The following is a 22564-nucleotide window of genomic DNA, read 5'->3' as shown; positions in this document are numbered from 1 at the left end:
GCCAGGAGAACACGGCAAATCTGTGTCGGTACCAGGAGAGAGTTAGTCGGCAGCAGAGTCCGGTCCCGGGTTTGGCTGGAAGAATAATTGCGTATTAGCTAACTGGGCTAAACACGGCAAGACCGAAATGCTGCCTTCACTCGAGGATGTATTGAAACGGTTTAGACAAGATCCTAAGTGTTAAAGTATAGTTATACGACCTTGTGGGCCAGAAGGTCAAAAACCTGCTTGATGGAGATTTTCTTGATTTATTAGATTTTACACACTAAAAAAGCTCGACCTCACAATCCCTCTGAATGTTTGGGGCTTTAAGCAGGAAGTGTCAGAAGAGATGCCCCAGGGGCAACGGGCTCCTGGCGGGCCTACCGTTCGTATCGATGTCATTTCTTGTTCCCTTGACAACCGTGTCGTTAACGCCACAGAGAAACAAATGGGTTTGCTACACAACACTGGTTTCACTGGGAGTTTGCTGCTCTGCCTCTCTTTAAATGGAGGCACAGCGCCACCTGCTGTCGGGAACAAGCACCCACATTTGTGAGAGATTTCTGACGCACAAATATGATGGTGATATTTAGGTTTTAGTGAGAGGTGGTAAACAGCACAGATAATCCACTTCTCATTCCATGTTGACAGCCAACGTCACTGATCCAGAATCAGCCTGGCAAAATAAAGACGAGTGGCCGTTTGGCCTTTTAGAACTACAATCATAACTAGCATGTGATGAAAGTGGCAGCTGGTGGTAAAATTAAACGGTCCGATGTGGCATTTAAGTCGACATCCAACAATCAGCTTGAAATTGTTAACCTTATTTATTTTATGTGTGCAAATTTAGGGCAGGACTCTTCTGGTTTGTTGGAGATGCACGTTTGGCCTGACGTCCTGTTGATGACGAGACGCTTCGGTTGGATTCGAGTCAGATACAACTTATTAAAAGCTCACAGCCTCGTTTTGAACAGCAGGGGGCGCCATCAGCCTGTTCAGTGTGGCTGAAGGACTGTTCTGAATGCCTCGCTCTGGTTGCTCTTCATTGAGCATGACTCCTCCGGCCCTGCTGAGACGCGCCTCGGCTGCTTTGTTGGAGACGCCGGCTCGCTCTCTGGGTAACACGATTCGGCATACGAGCCCCCGACGGCTGCTGTTTATGCTGCAGCTCCATTTAAAGCCATTAACGGTGCCTCCATCGTCTCCCTCAGTGACTCTGGGGACAGGAAACCTGCGCGACTGGCGGCCATTGTTGCCGAAGCAGAGCATCGCGAACGTTCACGTCTGCTTCCTGCCCTCTGGTGCTTGACCAGTGACATCGGCAGCCCCCCCCATCTTACAGCACTGCCTCTGCATCCTTTGTGTCCCGTCACTCCTCCTTTTTCTCTGCTCTGCTCCTAGCCCCGCCCTCTCCCTCTGCCCACCTGACCCTCCGCCGCCCAATTAGAAGCGCCGGTGGCTGGATGCATGGACGCGCTGTGACTGCTAAGCACAAACTGCGGTCTCTCTCTCCTCCCGCTCGCTCTTTCCTCCTCTCTCTCTCCTCATCTTGCCCCTTTCTTGGTCTCCCTGCATCTCATTACCCCCCCCCCCCCCTTCCTGCTTTCATTCAGCTTATTTACCCATCTCCTCCTCGCTCCCTCTGCTGGGTTCTCCTCCTCCCTCTCGTCCTCTTATCCTTGCAGCTGCTGTTCTTGCTGCCTCACCCTTCATCCCTCCCCCCGCCCCCCCCCCCTGTTTTGGAGATCGTCAAAGCTGACCAGCACACCCTCGCTCGTAGCATAGCACAACTCCTCTCCTGCATTGGAAGAACATGTCAGCTGTTCTGGACCTGGACCAGATTGCATGCTCTGGGAATGGAGTGGTGAGTGACAAATGTGTGTGTGTGTGTGTGTGGGGGGGGGGGGGGGGGGTGGTTCTGGTTCATATTGAGAGGGGTTTTGTGATCACCGCAAAAACAGTGACAGCAGCTGGCGCTGTGAGGAGAGAAACTGGTGTGGGTTTCTTTCCTGATTCGCTTGTCACCACCTTCAGCAAACGGCAGACACTTGTGTGTGTGTGTGTGTGTGTGTGTGTGCACAGCCTGCAAACACATTTTAATGTGATGTTATGAAAAATGCATGTGCGCAGTAGCACAGCTGGAGGAGGAGTACGTGCCTGCATGCAAGTCCATCACTGCAGTGCAAAAAACGTTAAATGGGTGCGTCAGAATCTGAATAAGTTAATTTCCATCGTCGGTGAGGGAACGCAGACGAGGAACACACAGCAGCACCGTGTGTGTGTGTTTGTGTGTGTGTGTGTGTGTGTGTGTGTGTGTTCCCCCTGCATAGTGTGTTACTGATGGATTGTATTACTGGAAATGGGCAGCGAGGTCACTCACCCCCACACACACACACACTGTTGCAACAATCCATCAAAGCGTCTGTAGCCTCCCCCCCCCCCCCCCCCCCGCAGAGATCTGGCGTCGTTTCAGTCCACTGCTTCTATTGGACACATGCGATGGAGGAAGCAGGCGAGATTTGTGTCAAAAGAGCAGCGTGGCATCGTCACGCCGGAGAACACGCATGTACGGAGGGGCGTGCGTGTAAATGGCGTGTAAATGGCGTGTAAATGGCGTAAATGCTGACCGTTTCTTCTCTGAGGCGATGGATGCCATTCCTGGGAGGGTGGGGGAAGCAGGGAGGGGAGGGATTGCAGGAAGAGGAACAGCATGACATCGTCCTCTGTTTTCATCTTGTTTTTTTTATCACCTCCACCTCCCTCACGCTGGGACCAGAAGCTCCTCCCGATCAGGAGCCTGCTTTCCTCCACAAATGTCCTCGTGGTTTTATTAAAGGTCTACAATGGCTGAGCTGCTATTTCGGTCCCCCCAGCAACACGTCTGCTATGATGGGATGTTGTTGTGCACCTTTTTGTCCGAGTGGCTGGAATGAGGCACCACAAACGGATCAATACTCCTCCTCAATCGGTGACGGCTAAAAGCTCCTCTCCTTCCTGCAGCCTCGCTCCCGGGTTCATTATTCCCTCCCCGTGGTTTTGCAGGGACGTAGCTGGAAGGACGTGATGAATTTAAGCGCCGTGCCCCTTCTGCTTCCTCTTAGTCATGCAGGACTCTCGCCCTTTCATTCTGATTCTGTCGCTCCGCTCCATTTCCTCCCTTCTACCTGCAGACTCTCGCTATCTATCTCTTTTTCCCTCTGTCATGTCACCGTTTTAATTTGCTTTTGCCGGTGGGGGGTGGGGGGGGTGCACACGCCGGCTTTATCCGGCACCCGCGTGTAACGGAAGGCAGGCGTTCGGACGAGTCCGTTTTCCTGGTTTCTCTTTCCACTCTGGTTGTCCTTGACTCCGTCCTTGTCTAAAAATGGACATTCGGCAGACGTTTCCTGTCCATGTCTCAGCGCTTGTGGGTCGTTCCATTGTCTGCGAGAAGGCCTCTAAAACGAGGGCGGGGCTTCCTATCGGCAGGAGACTGTCCCAGATTTATTCCGTTTCTCGAGCAGAAGGTATATTTATCAGAACGAGACCGGAGGATAAAGTGACCTTTGTTTTCATACTCGTCTGGTTCCGTGTGATAAACGAATCTCCGACGCCCACACACACATTCCAGCGCTGACGACGTCGATCGAGTCTACTTCGGAATGCAGGTAGAAATAACTGCAGCCTTATCCCTGAGAATGGATGCTCTCATCTCCTGCTATAGGGACCCGGGACAGGAAGCGGCTATAGCTGGAATCACACTCCTGCTCTCATCCAACTCGGATCTGGATTATTAATGGCCAGGAGGCCTGCGCTCTCGCTCTGTAGCGCATACACCAGCACACGGCGCATCGGATAATAGTGCATAATGGTGAAAGCACTTGAAGCAGGTTGACGGTGCAACTCCGAGGGTCCCCAAACTGTTTTTGTCGACTTCTGTATTTTTAATCGCTTCTTACTTCCGATGTCGTTCGACGGCCCCCAGTTGTTTTCCCTCGTCTAGCGTCTTCTAGTCAAACTAACTTCAGCCCACATTACACCCCCCCCCCCCACCACCCCTACCCCCAGGTCAAAATGTGTGTTCTAATATAAGGACCATGAAGCATCGACTCGCAGCTTCCCCACAATCGATACGGACGGCTATTCAAACGAGCGCGGCGCTGGCGGGAGCTGCTGAGCTTTAATGGCTGTTCCATTTTGCAAAGTCACTCGTGAAAGCCAGGAGAGTTTCATACTCCGATAAAAAGACCGTTTCCCAGACAACTCGTTCAGCGCTTTGTTTGTCCAAGGCTACGGGGGGGGGGGGGGGATCGTATGCTTTGCATCTTTAATCTGAGGAATGACATCCCAGACATTTTGTGCAAATATGAAGTTATTGTGTCTCCATTCAAGCTCGGACCGAACCTGAAGTTTGTCTTGGCGGGACGATCGGATATTTCTTTTTTTAACGACGTCCAACGTAACTGTGCGACATGCGAGCGCCGCGCCGCTGCGTGGCCCGCTGACTCGTTTCTCTTCTCCCGCTGCAGGAGCATGACATCGAGACTCCCCACGGCGTTCTTCACGTGACGATGAGGGGCGTTCCCAAGGGCAACAGACCCGTCATCCTCACCTATCATGACATCGGCCTCAACCGTGAGTCATCCGAAACGGACCGAGCGGTGGCGCTGGCGAGGAGCGAGGATACTGTATTGTTCATGAGGTTCTGGCTTGGGGCGTTTTCTCCCTCCTGACCGTTCACTTTGGGGTTTAGGCCCACTTCTTGGGTCCGGTGTATAAATTAATCCCCCGCTTCCCAACCCGATGAAACCATTTCGCCACCTGGCACCCAGGTCGGCGACGGCGTTCGAACCCATCACCTCTTGTTTGTGTCTTTTGAAGACAAGTCGTGCTTCAACACCCTGTTCAACTACGAGGACATGCTGGAGATCACGCAGCACTTCGCCGTGGTCCACGTGGACGCCCCCGGCCAGCAGGAGGGCGCGCCTCCTTTTCCAAGCAGGTGGGCGTCGGCATTTATTTACCGTGCAGCGGTCGGCTGGCGGTTCATTTACTCATGAACACATTTGTTGAACAAACTCTAAATCTTCTCTAATTTCTCCCGCCTGCAGTTATCGCTACCCGACCGTGGACGAGTTGGCCGAAATGCTGCCCTCCGTCATGACTCGGCTCAAGTGAGTGACTCCCCTTGTCCGTTGACTCATCGCAGATTATTCCTACGTTTCTTCACGTTGTCACCGGCGCGTTCTCTCTGCAGGGTCAACAGCGTGATCGGCATCGGCGTGGGAGCAGGAGCGTACATCCTCTCCCGCTTCGCTGTGAGTCCATCAGGGCCACGCCCCTTCATTCCTCCAAAAACGGCTAGACCTCTCTCGCCTGTAATAACCGGAGCTTTTTCACCCCGAAGCTTCCTGTCAAGCCTGCAAAGGGGCGGCAGGATTCTCTGGCCGGCTGCTCCTCCTACCCGTAGCCCAGTTGATGAATCACCTTGGTGATTCACTCCACCTCTTGTTTTCACTCTAAATGTAGCTAAAATCAACGCCGTCCGTGTACAGCTGAGCAGGAGGAGCCGCGGGTGGGATGGCGGTCTGTGTGAAAAGGCGAGGCGCTGGTGTCGAGAGAGTCTGATTAGAAGTCATGTAGAAATGACTCGATAGATTCCTAGCAGCTGGATTTCCTTACATCTGCCGCTTGTCCTCCGTGTTAGATTTCCCCGGAGAACCTCCCTCCATCTTCTTACAAACAAGCTTTGCTGTCGGGCCGTTAGCGGTTCACCATCGAGCTGGCAATGACGCGCTCTTTCTCTCGCAGCTGAATAACCCCGCCCTGGTCGAGGGGCTGGTTCTGATCAACGTCGACCCGTGCGCCGAAGGCTGGATCGACTGGGCAGCTTCAAAGGTCAGTGGCGCCGCTGCAGCTTTTTTTGCGCCACACTCTGTACAGACGTAGGTCGTAACAGGAAGTGGTGCCTTAAGTTCTTTTCTGTTATTCAAACATTTAATATTCCCCAAACACAACAACCCAGTGCTGAAGCGGAACCTTCTGTCATTTAGGAGCTTTAATTGTTTGATGATTTTGTTTCCACGGTTACGAGATGCTCTGTCTCTGCTGTTTTGCAGCTGTCTGGATGGACCAGTAATCTGGTGGATATCATCATGGCTCACCACTTCAGCACCGTGAGTTTCTCCCGCTGCGACATTTTCTTTTTTTTTTACCGCTTGCAAATCTTCCACAATTGAATCTCATTCTCAATCCTCGCCAGGACGAGCTGACGGACAACCAGGAGCTGATCCAGACCTACCGCCTCCACGTCGCCCAAGACATCAACCAGGACAACCTGGCCCTCTTCTGCGGCTCCTACCAATAGTACGATCCAGCGCATTTGAATTTCTGCCCGGTCGCCATCACGTTTCAGTCGGATCACGTTGTCCCGGCTCTGCCGAGTCATCACAATCTGTCTCCCCTCGCCAGCCGTCGGGACCTGGAGATCGAGAGGCCAATTGTGGGTCTGAATGAGCACACGGTCAACACCCTGACGTAGGTTTCCGGAGCGAGGCGGCACGATAAGCGTCCATCTGTGAGCGCGCAGGTTTGAGAACGTTAAACGTTGTTTTCCTCCTCTAGCTGCCCGGCGCTGCTGGTGGTTGGCGACACGTCGCCGGCCGTGGAGGCAGTGGTGAGTCCGACTTCATCGTCTGAGCACCCGGAGCAGCCCAGCTCACTATTAACTCCCCATTCATTTTTCAGGTGGAGTGCAATTCCAGGTTAAATCCCACCAAGACCACACTGCTAAAGGTGGAGCTTTAAAAAAACTAAAACTGTGTTAACATGAATGAATCCAGTATTTGATTTTACTAATTGACTAAACTAATAATTGTCTGAACTTAGATGGCTGATTGTGGAGGCTTGCCCCAAGTTGTGCAGGTTAGTTTTTGTTTGCGAAAACACAAACACACACGTCTTTATTCTTGTATAAATGATCTTTTTAATTGTCATTATTTACCCTTTCACAGCCCGGGAAGCTTGCAGAGGCCTTCAAGTATTTTGTTCAGGGAATGGGCTACAGTAAGTAAATGATGTTGGTTCATCTCCAACGCGTCTGCTTGTGGTTATAATGCCTAAATCTAAAATAGCACTGGTTGAAGTTACTCTGCGCTGGATGTCCTCAAGCCGTTGTCCTTTGTTTTGGGACGGCGTGGCTGAGCTAAAGGTCGCTCGATGTTAAAGTAAGTGTGATGACGAGAGTTAAAAGGATTTTTCACGTTTCTGAGGAGCTCGGCCCTGAAACGGCGCCGTACTCTGTCGACCCGTTCGCGGGGAGGGTGAGCGGCTCGGTGGGGGCTAACGCCGTTTCCTGTTTACTCTTTGCAGCGTGCGGTCGCCACAACCCTCAGTAGGTGAGGTGCGAGTGCTTCTGCCATGTCTGAAATGACCGTGGCACGCCAGATACGCTGAAACGGACATTTGTTCCCTGTTCAGCTTGGCGTTTGTGTCAGAAGCTTTATTTTAGTTTCCCCTTTCCTGTACCCGACGGTTTGATGTTTTCTAGAGATGCTCAAAGCGAGTCCTTTGTGTGGGTTTGCTTTGACCTTGTGTGTATTTTTCTCTGATGTTAATTATCTTTCTCTCTCCCCTGTTCTTAATCCCCGCCGCTGTTGGAGGCAGGCTCAGATTGTAACCTTCATGGTTGCTCCTCTAAAGGCCCCCCGAGTCTCCCTGTTGAGTAAATGCCACTTCAGGATTAGGACAGATTAAAAGGACTGTTTTCATGCAGAGAAAATGTGAAAAAGAGACGAATCTTAGCGCCACAGTGCGTTTCTGAAAGCCTCTTTTCCCTCGTTATCACGTTGCCGCAGTGTGAAACGCAGACGAGGAACCGCCAATACAACGCGCCGTGTTCCGTGGTGTCTTGCCCGCAGAGGATAACGACTTTGCTTCCTTCACAACCTCCAGACTTTAAAAAAAAGCCCCACCTTTCTCTTCTTTTTCCTCTTCCCTTCTTTAACCACTGCTTGCAGTTCCCTACATTCTTCTCAGTCACCTCAGCAACGAATCAGGTACCGGGTTCTTGACCAGCTGCCAGATTGGAACGCTTTGTACCCAGCGGCCTCCTTAGCTGATAAATGTCAGCGTATGCAGAAATCCTCCGGCGCGCTCCGTTTCATCTCGGTAGGAAGCGGCAGCTCCGCGTGAGGCCGTTCTGCATACGCTGACGCGCTCCTCGCCCTCCTGGGTTTATCCCGTTAGCATGGGTTCGCTCCTATTTTGTTGCATGACCTGCTGTTGTTGGCTACCTTGTCAGTCCAGTTGATTTGGATATGCTACACTCTTGTTTTACTGCGTTTATGTTTTCTTTTTCAAGATGTGACAATTTTCTGTCCCTCATTCCTTCCGTTTGAACGGTGCTTGCATGGGGAGAGGCCCTTGTTGTTGTCGTTGTTGCTGCATCTGGGTGTCTGAATGTTCCCACTCTGCACCGAGCCTCTGCGCAGCATGACAGGAATATTAATGCCCTTTCTGCTCTGCAGTCCCGTCAGCAGGAATGACTCGTCTGGCTCGCTCGCGCACCACCTCCTCATCGAGCGTCGCCTCCATGGACAGCAGCCGCAGCCGCAACAACCTCAACAGCCTGCTGGGGGGCAGCGCCGGCGGGACCCTGGACAACCAGGCCGGACCCCAGACCATGGAGGTCTCCTGCTAAATCCTCTCCTACTCACTTACTCGCCCTCTCTTTCCTCTCTTTCATCCAGCAACTCAAGAGAGGAGAATCTGTAATGAGCTACGTGGATTAAACAGTATAATAAGTATATTAACAGATTATATTCAGAGATATTGATTACACCGTCGGGCATATTCCTACCAGATACCATAGGTACGCTGAGATTTGTTGTGTTTTCAAATGTAACAAACGTTCACTCACTAATCCCAACCACTTCTCGTATTTATTTATTTTTTTCATAATGTCTTTGTTTTAATGTCTAACCCTTTTGTGTCGTTTTAAACTGGATTGAAAGTTTCTCGCTTTTAATGTGCGTTTTGCTGCAATGTGCTGATGAACTGAACCTCTGAGGCCACCGTAGCTGCGGTAATAGAAGTGTAAAGTCTGTAGACACTGCTTGTGGAATATTACCGAGCACCAGTCATTCGTTTGGTTTGGATTCTTTGTGTCATTCAACTCATCTTCCTGATTTTGTATTGATGTTTTCGCTCTGTTGAGTAGATTGTTTGATGTTTTAACAAGTGAATTCTGATGTATGAGGCCGGTGGTTCTCTCACGGTCCGCTAATTCAACTCGCTTATTTACTGAATGAAGCTACAACATGAGAGCATGACTGGTACGAGTTTGATCAACTCATTCCCATCAAATGCTCAAAGATAACAAAATGTATTGATTGTAATTAATGAAAGATTAAAGTACTGAATATCTCACTTCAGTGAGCGTTTGTACTCTTCCTCTTCCGTTGGCGTCTGGTGACTGTGGCGAGGTAGTTTCCAACCACACTTTGTTTTTTTTCTTCAGACTGACGAGAGGTGACGCAGTTTAATATTTGGAACAAACACGACGGTCACTGCAAAATGAAATGAAGCAATACCAGTGGTTGAAACACAAAGAGTTTATTTGATCGCATCGCCCACTGCAGATTCTCTCCTCACGCTGGGTTCGCCTTTGTTAGTTTCCCTCAGTTGATTGCAGAACTCAATGAACCTGTAATCACACAGGTGGGCATCATAATACCTGCACAGCATAATTTAATCACATGCAAATCGTACGCTTTAATTATATTTATTTTTTATTTTATTTTGAGGGTAGTGTGTCACTCAGAAAATATCCAAGCTTCCAAAAATACAGTAATAAACCACAAATAAATAGATATTTATGTATATGTTTAATATATTTTCTGTAAGTATCTGAGGAGTACATGGAATGATGTGCAGTTTTCCCAGAGTAAACCTCAACCCAGCACACGTTAACATGCCTCTGTGTGTACATGTTGCTTACGTGCAGATGACGTGACCTTCCGTGTCATGCGTGACGGTGTTTGGCATCAACGCCGCTGCTCTGAGTCAGGATGTCGAGGTGCTGAACGTCAGAGGAAGTTGCATTTGGTGCCTTATACAAGCAGGAATTCTCCTCTCTTCAGGCCAGCCCCCCCACCAACGTTCAGCAGCTGCAAAAACACTGCAGTGTTCATGGGACCGGAGTCACTCTGATTGATCTGCAAACCTGAGTGGGAACCTCGGCTCACACACGCAGCAGGCATTAGTGTGTGTGTTCACAGACAACACGCAAACATTAAAACTTTATCACGGGAATTAGGGGTTCACCAGAGAAAGTGTTTAGAAGAAGAACCTGAAGCGGGTGAGTATAAGGTCCTTTTGATTTCTGTTATTTATACATGGATTTGACCTAACTCTACAGTCGGACTAAACTTATCACCTGGTCATATAAAATGTCCAATATTTTCCACAAATATTTAAAACGAATTTAAATCTTTAAATTCGTAAACTGTGAAGCTTTTAAGAATAAACTCTTTTCATGTCACTGAGAAACAAACGCGACGCATGGATGAAACGCAGGATATCAGTGCTTTGCGTTGTGGTGAGGCGCCTTCCTGTAGCATCGAGGCTTTGTTGTCAGGTTACAAAATTCTACCTTCAAGCTGTTTTCACTGGTGGCGGACCTGAAGTGAAGAACTCTGTCTTATGATTTCTCCTCTAAATATTATAATACAGTTTTTTTTTTTTTAAAGAATGATGCAATTCTATACACAAAAAAGGGTTAAACAATAAAAAAAATAAGACCGATAACGACTGTTCATAAAAAGGCTGTTTGAATTATTCTCACCCTCTGCTCCAGCTGTAAGAGGTCCTGGGATTCAGCAAGGCCCCCCCAAGAACATGGGGATTTGCCCCATCAGGGGTCAATCCAACCTGACAACCCTAGAAAATCCACCTGAGTCTGTCCCGGGTAGATGAGATTACAGAGATTACAAAACAAAATGAAGAAAAAGAACCCACCCAACTTCATTCGTTAGAGTCATCTCTCCCCTTCTCTCTGCAGACCGGCAGGACAGCGTCACCGTGTCCCTGTGCGACTACCCGCCCTTCGGCCGTACAGAATTGACCGTGGGCATCGGGGAAATGCTCACCATCCTGTCAGAGTGCGTGACGAACCGCCCTGGGGGTGTAATCCTTACCCTGGTTTTCATTTTTGACAGCTACAATTCGTCACTATTTTCCCTCCAACAGCGACGGCGATTTTATGTCGGTGAGATCCACGACCACGGGCCGAGAGGGCTGCGTTCCCACCAACTACACCGCCAAGGTCAAACACGGGTAAGTAAGTCGCCTTCACCTGCACATGTATGAAGACGTCTGTTTCATGTCTGTAAGAAGATAAAGGGGAGGGGAAGGGCGGGGGGGGGGGGGTTCCCTGTCAGGTAGGAGCAGACTGTGCAGGTCAAAGGTTTCCTCGGAGGCGGCGGAGCGTTGGAACAACACTCCTGTTCTCTCCACTGACTTGACATTAGACTCTGCCTCCTGCAGTTTCCCTCCTCCTCCAGAAGGGGAATCTAATCTGACATCGTTCCAATGGAAACTTCTAAACTTCAACACATTTCCGCATGCGTGATGACGCGCTCTTGTCTTGTGACTGTTCAAGGTGGCTGTTCACCGGTGTTAGCAGGTGCAGAGCGATGGAACTTCTTATGCAGCCCGACAACCAGAACGGAGCTTTCTTGATCCGAGAGTCCGAGACAAACAGAGGTCAGAAGTTGTTTCCATTTCTTTCATTGCAGTTTGCATGATGAAAGTAAATGCATTGGTAAATGCGATGAGCTAAAAATATCCAGATCACTGGATCGGCTTGATTTGCAATAGACAAAGGGAGCGTAAGGAATCGCTGCTGCGACAAATGAGCTGAAGGTTCGGTCTTTGTGCTCAGATTGTTTGTCCCTGTCTGTCCTATGGAGGACCAACTCAGCATACCTGGACTGTGTGAAGCACTACCGCGTCTCACGCCTCCAAAATGGCTGGGTCTACATATCTGGAGGACTCACCTTCCCATCCCTGCGCTGCCTGGTGGAACACTACTCGGGTTTGTCCTGAGGATGCCGTCCTCTTGTCTCGTCCGAATACGTCACCCAGCTCTGAAAGGCCGCTGAACTGCTGCATCCGTTTCTAGAGTGTGCGGATGGATTGTGCAGTCGGCTCACCAGGCCCTGCTTCATCCGAGGTTTGGACAATGCCACAGAGAGCAGGCCTTCACCCACCACTGTAAGGACGCCTACCGTCAACTGGAAGGACATCAGCAGGTGAGACAATCTCTAGCAACGACTGCTGCAAGAGTTGTTGGATGGATGGGTAACATTTCTCATCTACCCTACTCAACCAAAAAAAAGCTTCTAGACCCTGAATAATTCTGCCAAATTGTCAGTATAAAAAATATCACAACTATGTTCACTCCAAAAAGTATTTTAATGTTTGTTTTATTTTGTTAGGTCCATGATCTTCAGGAAGAAGAGAACGCAGTCAGGGAACTCTCTGGTGAGCGAGGGGCTGAGGGAAGCCATCACCTCCTACCTCCAAATGACGGAGGACGACGGCGACCGCTGGGACGTTTGAGAAAAGACAGTGGCAGATTTGACTCAGAGACATGCTGTTCTGTCTCGTGTGAATTTTTGGACACCATCTGCGTGACCGGAGTGAGTCTTCTCTAACAGCCCCGGGAGGAGCAGCAGGAGGCCTGAGACACTACAATGTATGGAGTTGTGTGACTGTATGTCCAGCATGAAGACCGTCTAATTTCATGTCCAAAGAGGTCCGTGGTGTAGCTGTCAACCACACAGTAAATGTCAAAGACGCTTTGGACTCCAAAGCGGCTTATTTCCCCTCTTAATTTATAACTTAATATGTCGTATTCAATTTGAGAATTATATTGTAATATGATTGTTGTCATGGTGATATAATTGTAATCCGATAAAATTTTATTAACTACGTGATCATGCAAATATGTCACAAAAACACTTTTTTAAAGATGTAATAAAGAGTAAAGTGTATGCTGTGTGTGTACTATCTGATGATGATGAATATATTTATTAGATAGAATGTTGGAGGACAAGTACAGTCACACAGTAGCATGTATTACAGTACAAATACAGTCAAACATCCTGTCTAAGAGGAGCATTTCAAAAAAGCCCTTGCGGTCTTGTTTCCGTTGAAAGTCCTTAGTACATAAATCATCGACAATTAACAATACAAATAAAAATAAAACCAATATTCAATAACTCAATTGATGCAAAGTAACATTAGAAAAATAAAATGATTTTACACCACCGATGCAAACTAACAATAAATCTAAAATAAATGACACCACTGATGCAAAATGACAACGAATGGCAATAGATTACATAAATTACAATAAATTACAAAGACACTTAATATGTGCAACGTAGGTGGACAAAAAGGGGGTGAGGGGGTTGATCCGGAGAGAGTCGTGATGACTATCTCCGTTTCTGTCCCCTAAAAGGTGTATTTTTAGGGCCGTTTTGAAGGAGGCCAAAGAGGTGCATGTTTTGAGGGCGGGAGTCAAACAGTTCCACCCTTGGGTGGCCGTATTGTAGAAAGATGATTTACCCATGTTGGTCCTATAGGAGGGGGTAATCAGGTAATCTGTACATATAGTTGATGTAGGGCTGCACAGTATACTGTTTCAGAATCAATCAATCAATCAATGGCATTCCAATAGTCACATTGCGATGAGGCAAATTAACTCAAATCCTATTCAGATTTTTCTTCTTTTTTTTTATCTAGAAAAAACGATATAAAAGTCGGACCTCTCGCCGTTCACATCCATATTAGTTTTTTATGTTGCGAATATCTTAAATATCCAATAATAGTTGTTTTTATTTCGGTGATCGATCGTTCATTTCTCTCCTCTGCCAGCAGAGGTCGCTTAATTACCTCCAATAATTCAGTTTTCCGCTTCCTTCCTCCTTAACAGTTGAGTTCAAGGAGGAGAAATAATGGCGACGCTTGCGGGGTCCGAGGACCCTTGTGTTGGGGGAAAACGAAGAAAATGCAACGGCAATATTGTCACAAAGTTCACGGCTAGTAACATCACCGGGCAGGGTTTCAGCCGTGGGACGCAGGTAAGAGAAATTCCGCGTGTTTCGACATTAAATGCATCCTGCTGGCTTGGTCGACTTGAGGCCGCGGAGTTGCGTTAGGAATCATCCTGAAAAGGAAGTCGCTGTCCCGGACACTTGACTGGCGGATGCTGCCCGCCCTTGTGGGCTCCGCCGATACAATGAGCTGGTACACACGCACACACAAGAAAAGAGCCCAGCTCTTAACATTTAAGCCAACGAGTTTTTATATTATTATAGAAAATGAGGTAGATTCAGGAGAGAAATGTTTTTAGCAGCCTCCGCTTGTGGTTTTCCTTTTGTTGTTAGCCAAACGTTAGCTTAGCATTACAGGCCAGTGTAGTTGTAACGTAAAATAGCTAGCTAGCTAGCTAGCTGCTGACTCAACGTTTGACGATTGTTCGTACTTAAATCAAGTATAGGAATGTTGGAGGTCTTTCCATATCCACTTAAACGTATTTAATCACGTCATCAACGGCGGTAACCTTTGCTAATGTTAGCAAAAAGGAGAGCAGCTAACGTAGGCTAAGTCAAGTGAGCAGCTCAGGTGATTACGTAACCCTACGTGGTCTATCCACATAAATCTCTTTAAATGTTCACACCACCGTTGAACCATTAAAATAGTATTAATTTAAGTTGTGATTATAACCTCGGAGCTCATATTGGCCATTTTAGTTTTGTTTACATTGCGTTTAGAAGGATCCTTTGCGTTTGAGCGTCACACCTGTTTTTAAAAGGTCTACCAGCTGCGGATATTTTTTCTTCACAGTCCGAAACGTGCCGGTAAATTAGTCACAGGTGTGTGTGTGTGTGGGGGGGGGGGGGGGGGTGTACCCGCCCCCTTTGACCAACGACAAAGTGCTTCACATAAAACGACATGAAAACAGCTAGTTAAATAAACTAAAACTAAATATAAATTCTGTGTTCTAACGCTTTTTGAATACACCCTGTTCATTTTGAAGATAAAATAAGTCTAATTTGATTTTGCTTTCAGTTTCTCGTCACTCTGGTGCAATTATTTGCTTTATAATTTGATTAGCGTCTTATTTCGGCTATAAGCTTATTGTGAACAGAAGAGTCACAAACTCGCTCTGTCCTTTCTGCATGTGTTCAAAATTGTACATATTTCCTGTGAAGGAAAATGATCAGAAGCTTGCGTTTTTAAAGAAGTATATAAGACGCCCTTCTTCTTACACACATTTTTCATCAGCTCCGATGTAACTAGTATCCGTTCACGATGCATTCTGGGATGTTTTCCTCTGTTTGCGTCGTAGCTCCCGGGAGGCTTGCTCCAGGAGAGAGATAAGAGAGCCAAGTGGCACGGCATTCCGACGCTCCTGCAGAAGCTGTACGAGAGCAGCCATCCCAACAGTGACCTCTCCCATGCGCACGGCTTTCTGAAGGTACCTGCTCACCCAACACTGATCGCTACTTTTAGCCTTTTGTTTCGCGATGCTGTGATGCAAATTTCAAGAGCGATGGCTTTTCCGTCAGGTGTTATCGTCACAGCTTTCCGTGGAGGCCATGTCTTTTGTCACCGAAGAAAGGAAGACTGCTCAGGAGTCCACCTTCCCCAACACCTACACCTTTGATCTCTTCGGCGGCGTCGATGTGAGCCGGACGCCGTTTCTGTTTGATGCTCTGTAATTTTTGGACCTTTTCAAAGAGAAGTGCTTTTTCTCCTTTTCCCTGTAGCTGCTTGTGGAAATCTTGATGAGACACACATTAACTATGCAGAAGAAAAAAAGCAAAAGTAAGTCGGACTGGCGTCGGGTGAATACGGCTTTCATGATTTGACAACGACACTGATGTTTGTTTGTACTGCGACAGTGAATGACGACTTGGTCAAGGACTGCCTCAGCGTTCTCTACAACTGTTGCATATGTGTGAGTATCCGATTACGTTTCGTTGGTACCAGAGAAATGTCCGAGGTGCATCATGTGTCTTTAACTTTGTTTTGTGCCGTTTTATTGCCTCAAAACGTGCTAATCTTTACAGAAACTATTTGGGATGCGGGGCTCGACGTGCAAATCTTCCTTTTGTTAAACAGATGGAGGAAGTCACAAAGAGCCTGGCAGCGAGGGACGACTTTGTTCTGTTTCTCTTCACCCTGATGACAAACAAGAAGACCTTCCTCCAGACGGCGACCCTTATTGAAGACATTCTCGGCGTCAAAAAGGTCAGAGGTTATTTAAATTGCCAGCCATCATTTCCATTTATAACGACTCTTATTCCAGTTGGGTTGGGCTTTTCTTTTATTCCGGTCCTCGGCAATTCTCGATTCCAGTTCTTTGAGGAGCCCAGTGAAGACTAGCCACATGCGTATTTATTAATAAAATACACAAAGTTATGTGTATACAATAATAACAATCTGTATAAAGAAGCTGGTGTTCATTTTGAAGGACATCACTGCCGCTGGCTGAGCAAATTTGGAGCTGCTTCTTGTCCTATTTCTAGTACTTTTGACCCAGTTGTTTGGTGGTGACGCTGTGACAAAGTAATTATTTCAATAACATTTTAAAAAGTAGCTTTTGTCAGAAATGCGCTTCATGAGTAGATTCTATTGTTTACGCGGCCGGATGTCTTTATCCAGAATCGTTCAATGCCAGAAAGATTCGACCTGCCGGAGTTACGAGAGCCTCGTGACCCAGTTAGTGCAGACCAAACACGATGATTGTTGATTAAAAGCCCAACCAGGAGCTGAACCTCTTTGTGCCGAAGCTCCTCCGTCTGCTCCCAGCGTGCTCCTGGAGGAGTCGTCGTAACTTTCCTGCATTGAGCGGTTCTTAATCCTCAGACCAGCGTATCCCGAGCTCTTCACCCTCGAGTCTACTAATTATGTCAGATAAATTCATTTAGGCTATTCAGCCAAAGTATTTTTTATACGATGTCTAATATTGTTACGCGTATCCATCATGAAATTAGGGCACGTGACTCAGAGGGGGGGGGGGGGGGGTTCTTTGTGAATGTCGGAGCCGTGATCCATCTGCTTTCGTTTGCTTCCTACTTTGTGCGTTTCCCAGGAGATGATCCAGCTGGAGGGCATCCCCGACCTGTCTGGACTGGTCCAGAGTTTTGACCAGCAACAGCTGGCCAACTTCTGTCGCATCCTGTCCGTCACAATCTCTGAACCGGATGTGGGAAATGATGACAAGAACACGCTGCTAGCCAAAAACGCCCAGCAGAAGCGCAACGCCAGCCCCTCGCGAGCAGAGGTCAACCAGGGTAGGTGTCCTTCAGCGCACTGGTTGTGTATGGTGCCACTGTGATAATGAATGCCCCCCCCCATAGTTACCCTGCTGAACATTCCTGGCTTCATCGAGCGGTTGTGTAAGCTAGCAACCAGGAAGGTGTCGGAGGCTACGGGAGATAACTTCCTGCAGGAGCTGGAGGACTGGTACACGTGGTTGGATAACGCTCTGGTGCTGGATGCTCTCGTGCAGATGGCCACCGAGGAGGCGGAGCAAAGCAGCACAGGTGAGGCGACGCCTGCTTTTGCTGCTCGTTCTGTCTTTGAGCCTCTGAGTTTTGATTTCAAACTGATTTTTTTTTTTTTTTACTCGCCTCCAGAGTCATCAGATGAGAGCTCTCTGGCCACCAGCCCTCTGAGACATCGGCTGCCCCAGTCCATGAAGATTGTCCACGAGATTATGTATAAAGTGGAAGTACTCTATGTACTCTGCGTCCTCCTCATGGGCCGACAGAGGAATCAGGTACTTGCAAGCAACGCCTCCTCCCTCCGCTTCGGCGTCTCTGTATCGCTGACCTCTGTATCGTGTTCCTGCGAAGGTCCACAAGATGCTGGCGGAGTTCCGCCTCATCCCGGGGCTCAACAATCTGTTTGACAAGCTGATCTGGAGGAAGTACACGGCTGCCAATCACGTGGTGCACGGCCAGAATGAGAACTGCGACTGCAGTCCGGTGTGGAGCTTGGACTCATTCATCTCTTCGGAGACTGAAATAATTCTCACATTAAGTTTTGACATCAACATTAATTGTCTTTTATGTTCATTGAGCAGGAAATTTCCTTTAAAATCCAGTTCCTGCGGCTACTCCAGAGCTTCAGCGATCACCACGAGTAAGCAGCCGCTGATTCACCCCCCCCCCCACCCCGTTATTGTAACTTCTCCTTTTTAAGTCGCGTTTCTTCTTCTCCCTTCGCTCAGGAACAAATACCTCCTGCTGAACAGCCAGGAACTGAATGAACTCAGCGCCATATCCATGAAGGCCAACATCCCCGAGGTGGAGGCGCTGGTCAACACGGACAGAAGCCTGGCGTGTGACGGGAAGAAGGGCCTCCTCACACGGATCCTGACCGTCATGAAGAGGGAGCCCCCGGACTCCTCCTTCAGGTCAGCATCGTGAAGATGTGGATGTTTCCACTTCCAGACGTCTCGGTGTTTATGCTAACCCCGTTCCTGCAGGTTCTGGCAGGCGAGGGCAGTGGAAAGTTTCCTCAGGGGAGCCACGTCCTACGCCGACCAAATGTTCCTCCTGAAGAGAGGACTGCTCGAGGTGAAACCACAGCTTGCAGTTCGTCGCGCTCGGAGACGGTCTAGGAATCTGTTCCTCGTTGTGACTTCATGGTTTCTCTCTCTCTCTTTATCGTTCCTTCCTTCCCTTGGCAGCACATCCTCTTCTGCATCATAGACAGCGGGTGCACGTCTCGCGACGTCCTACAGAGCTACTTTGATCTGCTCGGAGAGCTCATGAAATTCAATATCGATGCCTTCAAAAGATTCAATAAATACGTGAACACCCCAGAGAAGGTACGGCTGCACTCGTTACATAACGTGTACTTTAAAACGCAGAACGTGAACACGTCGTGGTTTGAATTTCTCATCTGCAGTTTCAGACCTTCCTGACGCAGATCAATAGTTCCCTGGTGGACTCCAACATGCTGGTGCGCTGCATCGTCCTCTCGTTGGACCGCTTTGAGAGCCAGAATGAAGACGTCAAAGGTAAACCCGGAACGGAAGGAAGGAATAGTGGCTCGAGGAGACTAAAGGCACTTCCTTGACTCTGCTGCGTGTTCTCTCCCAGTGGTGGAGGTGCTCTCCGAGTGTTGCCTGCTTTCCTACATGGCCAGAGTTGAGAACCGGCTGGCCTTCCTCTTCCGGCTGGTCAACATCATCAACGTTCAGACGCTCACACAGGTCTGGCTTCATTCATTCATTCATTCATTCATTCATACGTACTCGGGATGCACCGATTGCAATTTCCTGGCCGATCAGCAAGCTTTAAAAAGCGGACTTTTTTTGTTTTTCTTTATTGTAGCGCAAAAAGAAAACAAAATGCCCAAATGCAGCAGCTTTGTGACTATTTCACGATTTCTACTTGCAACAGCTTACAGGACAAAAACTCCTAAAAGTCAAACATCCTACAAACATTTTCACAAGTCAACGGGTAATAACTGTTAATAGTTCTCAGACTTTTCAGTCACTTTTACGCCAGACAGGCGACTTCTTTTCTCATCCACATGTCCAGCTTTCAATGCTTGCGCAGTGGGCGGAGTCCCTTCGCTCCGCCCACTGTAGGTAGGCGGGGCTGTCAATGATCTCATGGCAGAGCAGAAGGAGACAGTTGTTGGCTTTCAGACCTTTTGCGGAGGTAGATAAGATCGGTTTCATACGTAGGAATCGTCCGATCCCCCAAAATCAAGGAAGTCGGTGCTTGTCTAATCCAAAAATAATTTTACCTTCATTTTGTGACGCAGAATAATAAATGTTTCCGTACCTCTTCGTTCCTGTAGGAGAATGTGAGCTGTTTAAACACCAGTTTGGTGATCTCGATGCTCGCCAGAAGAAAGGCCAAACTGCCCTTCTACCTCAACGCCCTGCGAGAGAAGGAGTACGCTGAGAAATATCCGGGCTGCCTGCTTAATAACTTCCACAATCTGCTGCGCTTCTGGCAGCGCCACTACCTCAACAAGGACAAAGACAGCACCTGTCTGGAGAACGTGAGTAACGCTCGCTCTTCATCACCGGGGAAAGGCTTTCTTTGAGCAGTGTCTGCAAGGGAAGTGTCTCGCAGGCAGGAAGTCAGCGGTTCTGTGCAAGGGGCCATTGTTGTTTCACCTCTGAACCAGCAGGTGGAGCAACTATTCTCTGTATCGTCACACCTCTTTGGGTTAAAGCAGGCAGGAACGCGGCCAGAACTGTTTCCTGGACGTTCTGGCAGAAGGATTGTGTTCCTACGCGCCCCATGATGAGCTCGAGGCTCTGATGATGCATGCGTGGATAATTCGCTCTCAGATATTTTAGCTAAGTGTGACCAAAACATTCCAGTTAATGTTGGTGGTTTGTTGCTGTTTGGACTGTATTTGTGTATATTTAACTTGGAACTGGTTCAAGGGACTTCCAGGAAGCTCCTCTCTGAGGACTGTTGTTTAGTCCCTTACACAGGATGTCTAAGTTGAGACCGAGTAGCTATTAAACATGCTGTGCTTAGAAGGTTTATTGTTGTAACCCCCCCCCCCCCCTGGTTCCCCCCCCCTCAGAGCTCCTGCATCCCCTTCAGCTACTGGAAGGAGACGGTGTCTGTGCTGCTGGGCTCAGACAGGACTTCTCTGTGTGCCATTGCCAGCTACATTGATGAGCCCTTCATGGATCTGGACAGAGACCTGCTGGAACATTGACCTTCAGCGCGTGCGCTCGGTGTGCTGGGAGCGGGGCACGGTGGAGGGTCACGGGGGGGGGGCATGGACACCTGACGGTGACGAGTACAGCGAGCCGAGACGTCCCGGTGTTTCGTGACTACGTCCTGGATGTCCAGACTCGCATGTCTGCTGTCTGTACCTTCACACGGAGACACGGTCACGCATGTAAGAGGAAATGTTTAGTTCGGCCAACTTTACCGTCCTCTTCGACAAAGGCAGAGGGGGAAACGTGTATGTCCCACCCCCAGATCGTCCACACCGCTAAACAGACAATTTAGGGACCTTTTCAAAATTATACTTGCATTGATTGTCTGCTTGAAGTAAAATTCAGAATTCAGCCTTTTATATAACCTATACAAAGTTCTATAAAAAAAGAATGTGTATGATTCAACAAATTCTAAGAGTTAAAGGTTTGTGTTCTCACATAGCGGCAGACGTTCAGACGTTCAGGCCAGCGCTTCATCAGAGGTCGCTTCCACTAACAGCGTTTCTGCTCAGCCTCGCCGCGGTTCTGTTTGCTTAGGTGGCTATTGATTAACCGATCGGTGCTTTCTGGCTCTACTCGGTTCATTTAGCCGGGGCCAGCTGGAAACCATTCAGTCCGGGACTCGTTTCTTCATGATGTTCCTTTTGTTAATTTACTTCTGTCTCTGAAAACAGTGGCTTTTAGCTCTGGGTAAACTGTAGAATAAAACACTTCAGTTTGAAAGTTCTGTTTTTATTGTTTATTATATTTTAACACACTTGTTAATTTAAAAAAAACAAACCCATCTTCATTCCGTAACAGTTTGTATCCATTTGTGAGAGATGCTTTGGGAATAGAATAAAGTACAAGCAGGTGCCAGAGTTACGCCGATTTCGTTGTTCCACACAGTCCGTGTGCTTTTAAATGAGCCTCCCTCACGCATCGTCAGCCTCGGACTGAAGCGTTCCCGCCTTCTCTGGTACAAATTAAACCGTCACCCTGGGGGGGTACAAATGGATGAGCCACAACTAATGAGTCCCTCCCAGCACGCCATGAGTCATAATACATGTGTATTTGAATGTAAAAGAGCGTTTCTACCCGTGATGCTATGAGCTATCAGTGCTATGCCGCCTTTTGGATGCAAACAAATATCCATAAAGCCTTTAAAAAAAAAAAAAAAAACAATTCTCGCTATTTAACCAGAAATGTTTTCTCTCCTCGTCCAGCATGTCTTAAATCTGCCGATGGGTTTGCACATGCATTGGATGAGTTCAGCTTCCGCGCGCTAACGCAGCGTGACGTGATTTAAGGCGGGGCTACGTCGACTTTCATCGTGACTGATCCGAATCCCCCTCGTCGCCAGCGAGGTCGTGTGTGTGAAAACACGGAGCGCTCTTAAATTGAACGGCGCCTGAATTCTGTCGCTTCGTGAGCTGGATTTTAGAGGTCGATGCATCTCTGACGTGCATGAGAACTGGTTTCCAACGGTTACGCCGCACGTGTCGTGATGCTCCTAGTAGGCCTTAGATTTCATTCGTCAGGGCGCGCTGCATAGTGTTGAATACGTTTCCTTTCAGACCTGATGTTCAACCTGCTGGGGACTCATCTAGTATTTGTTATGTTTTACATTGTATAGTGCATCAAAATCTCACACGGTGGTTCTGTCTTCAACCTGATCACCAATCAATCACATTTCGGTTTTACTTCATCTGCAGCCAACGTTCACCCTCGTGTCTCTGCTCCCAACTCTGGAATTGAATTTCGTTTTCCTTATTTAACAGCGCTGTCAATAAAAATAAATTCTTCTTTAGACCTTCTTTGTGGGATTTCTAT

The 22564-nt window shown here is 48.2% G+C and overlaps 4 protein-coding genes across 4 annotated transcripts in view; 3 read left to right on the top strand and 1 right to left on the bottom strand.

The window, feature by feature from the left end:
• Positions 1 to 1251, bottom strand: part of LOC137898139 (inter-alpha-trypsin inhibitor heavy chain H3-like) — a 4889-nt gene extending 3638 nt beyond the window's left edge. Inside the window, exons 1-2 of the mRNA XM_068742136.1 lie at positions 1214 to 1251; positions 940 to 1096 (exon numbers count right to left, since the gene is read on the bottom strand). Of these exons, the coding sequence (XP_068598237.1) occupies positions 940 to 1096; positions 1214 to 1251 (195 nt within the window). The remainder of the gene's footprint in view (positions 1 to 939; positions 1097 to 1213) is intronic.
• A 469-nt stretch (positions 1252 to 1720) lies between these two features.
• ndrg3a (ndrg family member 3a) lies at positions 1721 to 9384 on the top strand. Its single transcript, XM_068742717.1, has 14 exons — positions 1721 to 1846; positions 4491 to 4596; positions 4843 to 4963; positions 5073 to 5135; positions 5219 to 5279; positions 5773 to 5859; positions 6081 to 6137; positions 6224 to 6327; positions 6433 to 6498; positions 6586 to 6637; positions 6709 to 6756; positions 6850 to 6885; positions 6975 to 7026; positions 8490 to 9384. The coding sequence occupies exons 1-14, from the start codon at positions 1796 to 1798 to the stop codon at positions 8660 to 8662; spliced, it is 1077 nt and encodes a 358-aa protein (XP_068598818.1). The 5' UTR covers positions 1721 to 1795; the 3' UTR covers positions 8663 to 9384.
• Positions 9385 to 10777: 1393 nt separating this feature from the next.
• On the top strand, positions 10778 to 12981 carry sla2a (Src like adaptor 2a). Its single transcript, XM_068742738.1, has 7 exons — positions 10778 to 10930; positions 11024 to 11123; positions 11212 to 11298; positions 11624 to 11727; positions 11906 to 12058; positions 12146 to 12275; positions 12462 to 12981. The coding sequence occupies exons 1-7, from the start codon at positions 10861 to 10863 to the stop codon at positions 12583 to 12585; spliced, it is 768 nt and encodes a 255-aa protein (XP_068598839.1). The 5' UTR covers positions 10778 to 10860; the 3' UTR covers positions 12586 to 12981.
• Positions 12982 to 13982: 1001 nt separating this feature from the next.
• trpc4apa (transient receptor potential cation channel, subfamily C, member 4 associated protein a) lies at positions 13983 to 22538 on the top strand. The gene is made up of 18 exons (XM_068742222.1): positions 13983 to 14111; positions 15383 to 15511; positions 15603 to 15719; positions 15804 to 15861; positions 15939 to 15994; positions 16159 to 16287; positions 17132 to 17333; positions 17400 to 17585; positions 17679 to 17821; positions 17898 to 18029; positions 18128 to 18186; positions 18275 to 18460; positions 18533 to 18623; positions 18737 to 18877; positions 18958 to 19069; positions 19152 to 19264; positions 19861 to 20067; positions 20608 to 22538. The coding sequence occupies exons 1-18, from the start codon at positions 13986 to 13988 to the stop codon at positions 20743 to 20745; spliced, it is 2325 nt and encodes a 774-aa protein (XP_068598323.1). The 5' UTR covers positions 13983 to 13985; the 3' UTR covers positions 20746 to 22538.
• Positions 22539 to 22564: the final 26 nt, after the last annotated feature.

The sequence above is a fragment of the Brachionichthys hirsutus genome, chromosome 8 (assembly GCF_040956055.1).
Source record: "Brachionichthys hirsutus isolate HB-005 chromosome 8, CSIRO-AGI_Bhir_v1, whole genome shotgun sequence".
Taxonomy (NCBI): domain Eukaryota; kingdom Metazoa; phylum Chordata; class Actinopteri; order Lophiiformes; family Brachionichthyidae; genus Brachionichthys; species Brachionichthys hirsutus.
Note: the sequence above shows the minus strand (reverse complement) of the source record. Positions and strands in the feature narration are given on the sequence as shown.

Excerpts from the sequence above, each read along its gene's own strand:
- sla2a (XM_068742738.1), top strand. The coding sequence starts at position 10,861 with ATGGGGATTTGCCCCATCAGGGGTCAATCCAACCTGACAACCCTAGAA. Across the intron at positions 11,299-11,623 it reads ACCGCCAAGGTCAAACACGG|GTGGCTGTTCACCGGTGTTA; the intron begins GTAAGTAAGTCG and ends TGACTGTTCAAG. Across the intron at positions 11,728-11,905 it reads AGAGTCCGAGACAAACAGAG|ATTGTTTGTCCCTGTCTGTC; the intron begins GTCAGAAGTTGT and ends CTTTGTGCTCAG.
- ndrg3a (XM_068742717.1), top strand. The coding sequence starts at position 1,796 with ATGTCAGCTGTTCTGGACCTGGACCAGATTGCATGCTCTGGGAATGGA. Across the intron at positions 5,136-5,218 it reads TCCGTCATGACTCGGCTCAA|GGTCAACAGCGTGATCGGCA; the intron begins GTGAGTGACTCC and ends TTCTCTCTGCAG. Across the intron at positions 6,638-6,708 it reads CGCCGGCCGTGGAGGCAGTG|GTGGAGTGCAATTCCAGGTT; the intron begins GTGAGTCCGACT and ends TTCATTTTTCAG.
- trpc4apa (XM_068742222.1), top strand. The coding sequence starts at position 13,986 with ATGGCGACGCTTGCGGGGTCCGAGGACCCTTGTGTTGGGGGAAAACGA. Across the intron at positions 17,334-17,399 it reads GCGAGCAGAGGTCAACCAGG|TTACCCTGCTGAACATTCCT; the intron begins GTAGGTGTCCTT and ends CCCCCCCCATAG. Across the intron at positions 20,068-20,607 it reads ACAGCACCTGTCTGGAGAAC|AGCTCCTGCATCCCCTTCAG; the intron begins GTGAGTAACGCT and ends CCCCCCCCTCAG.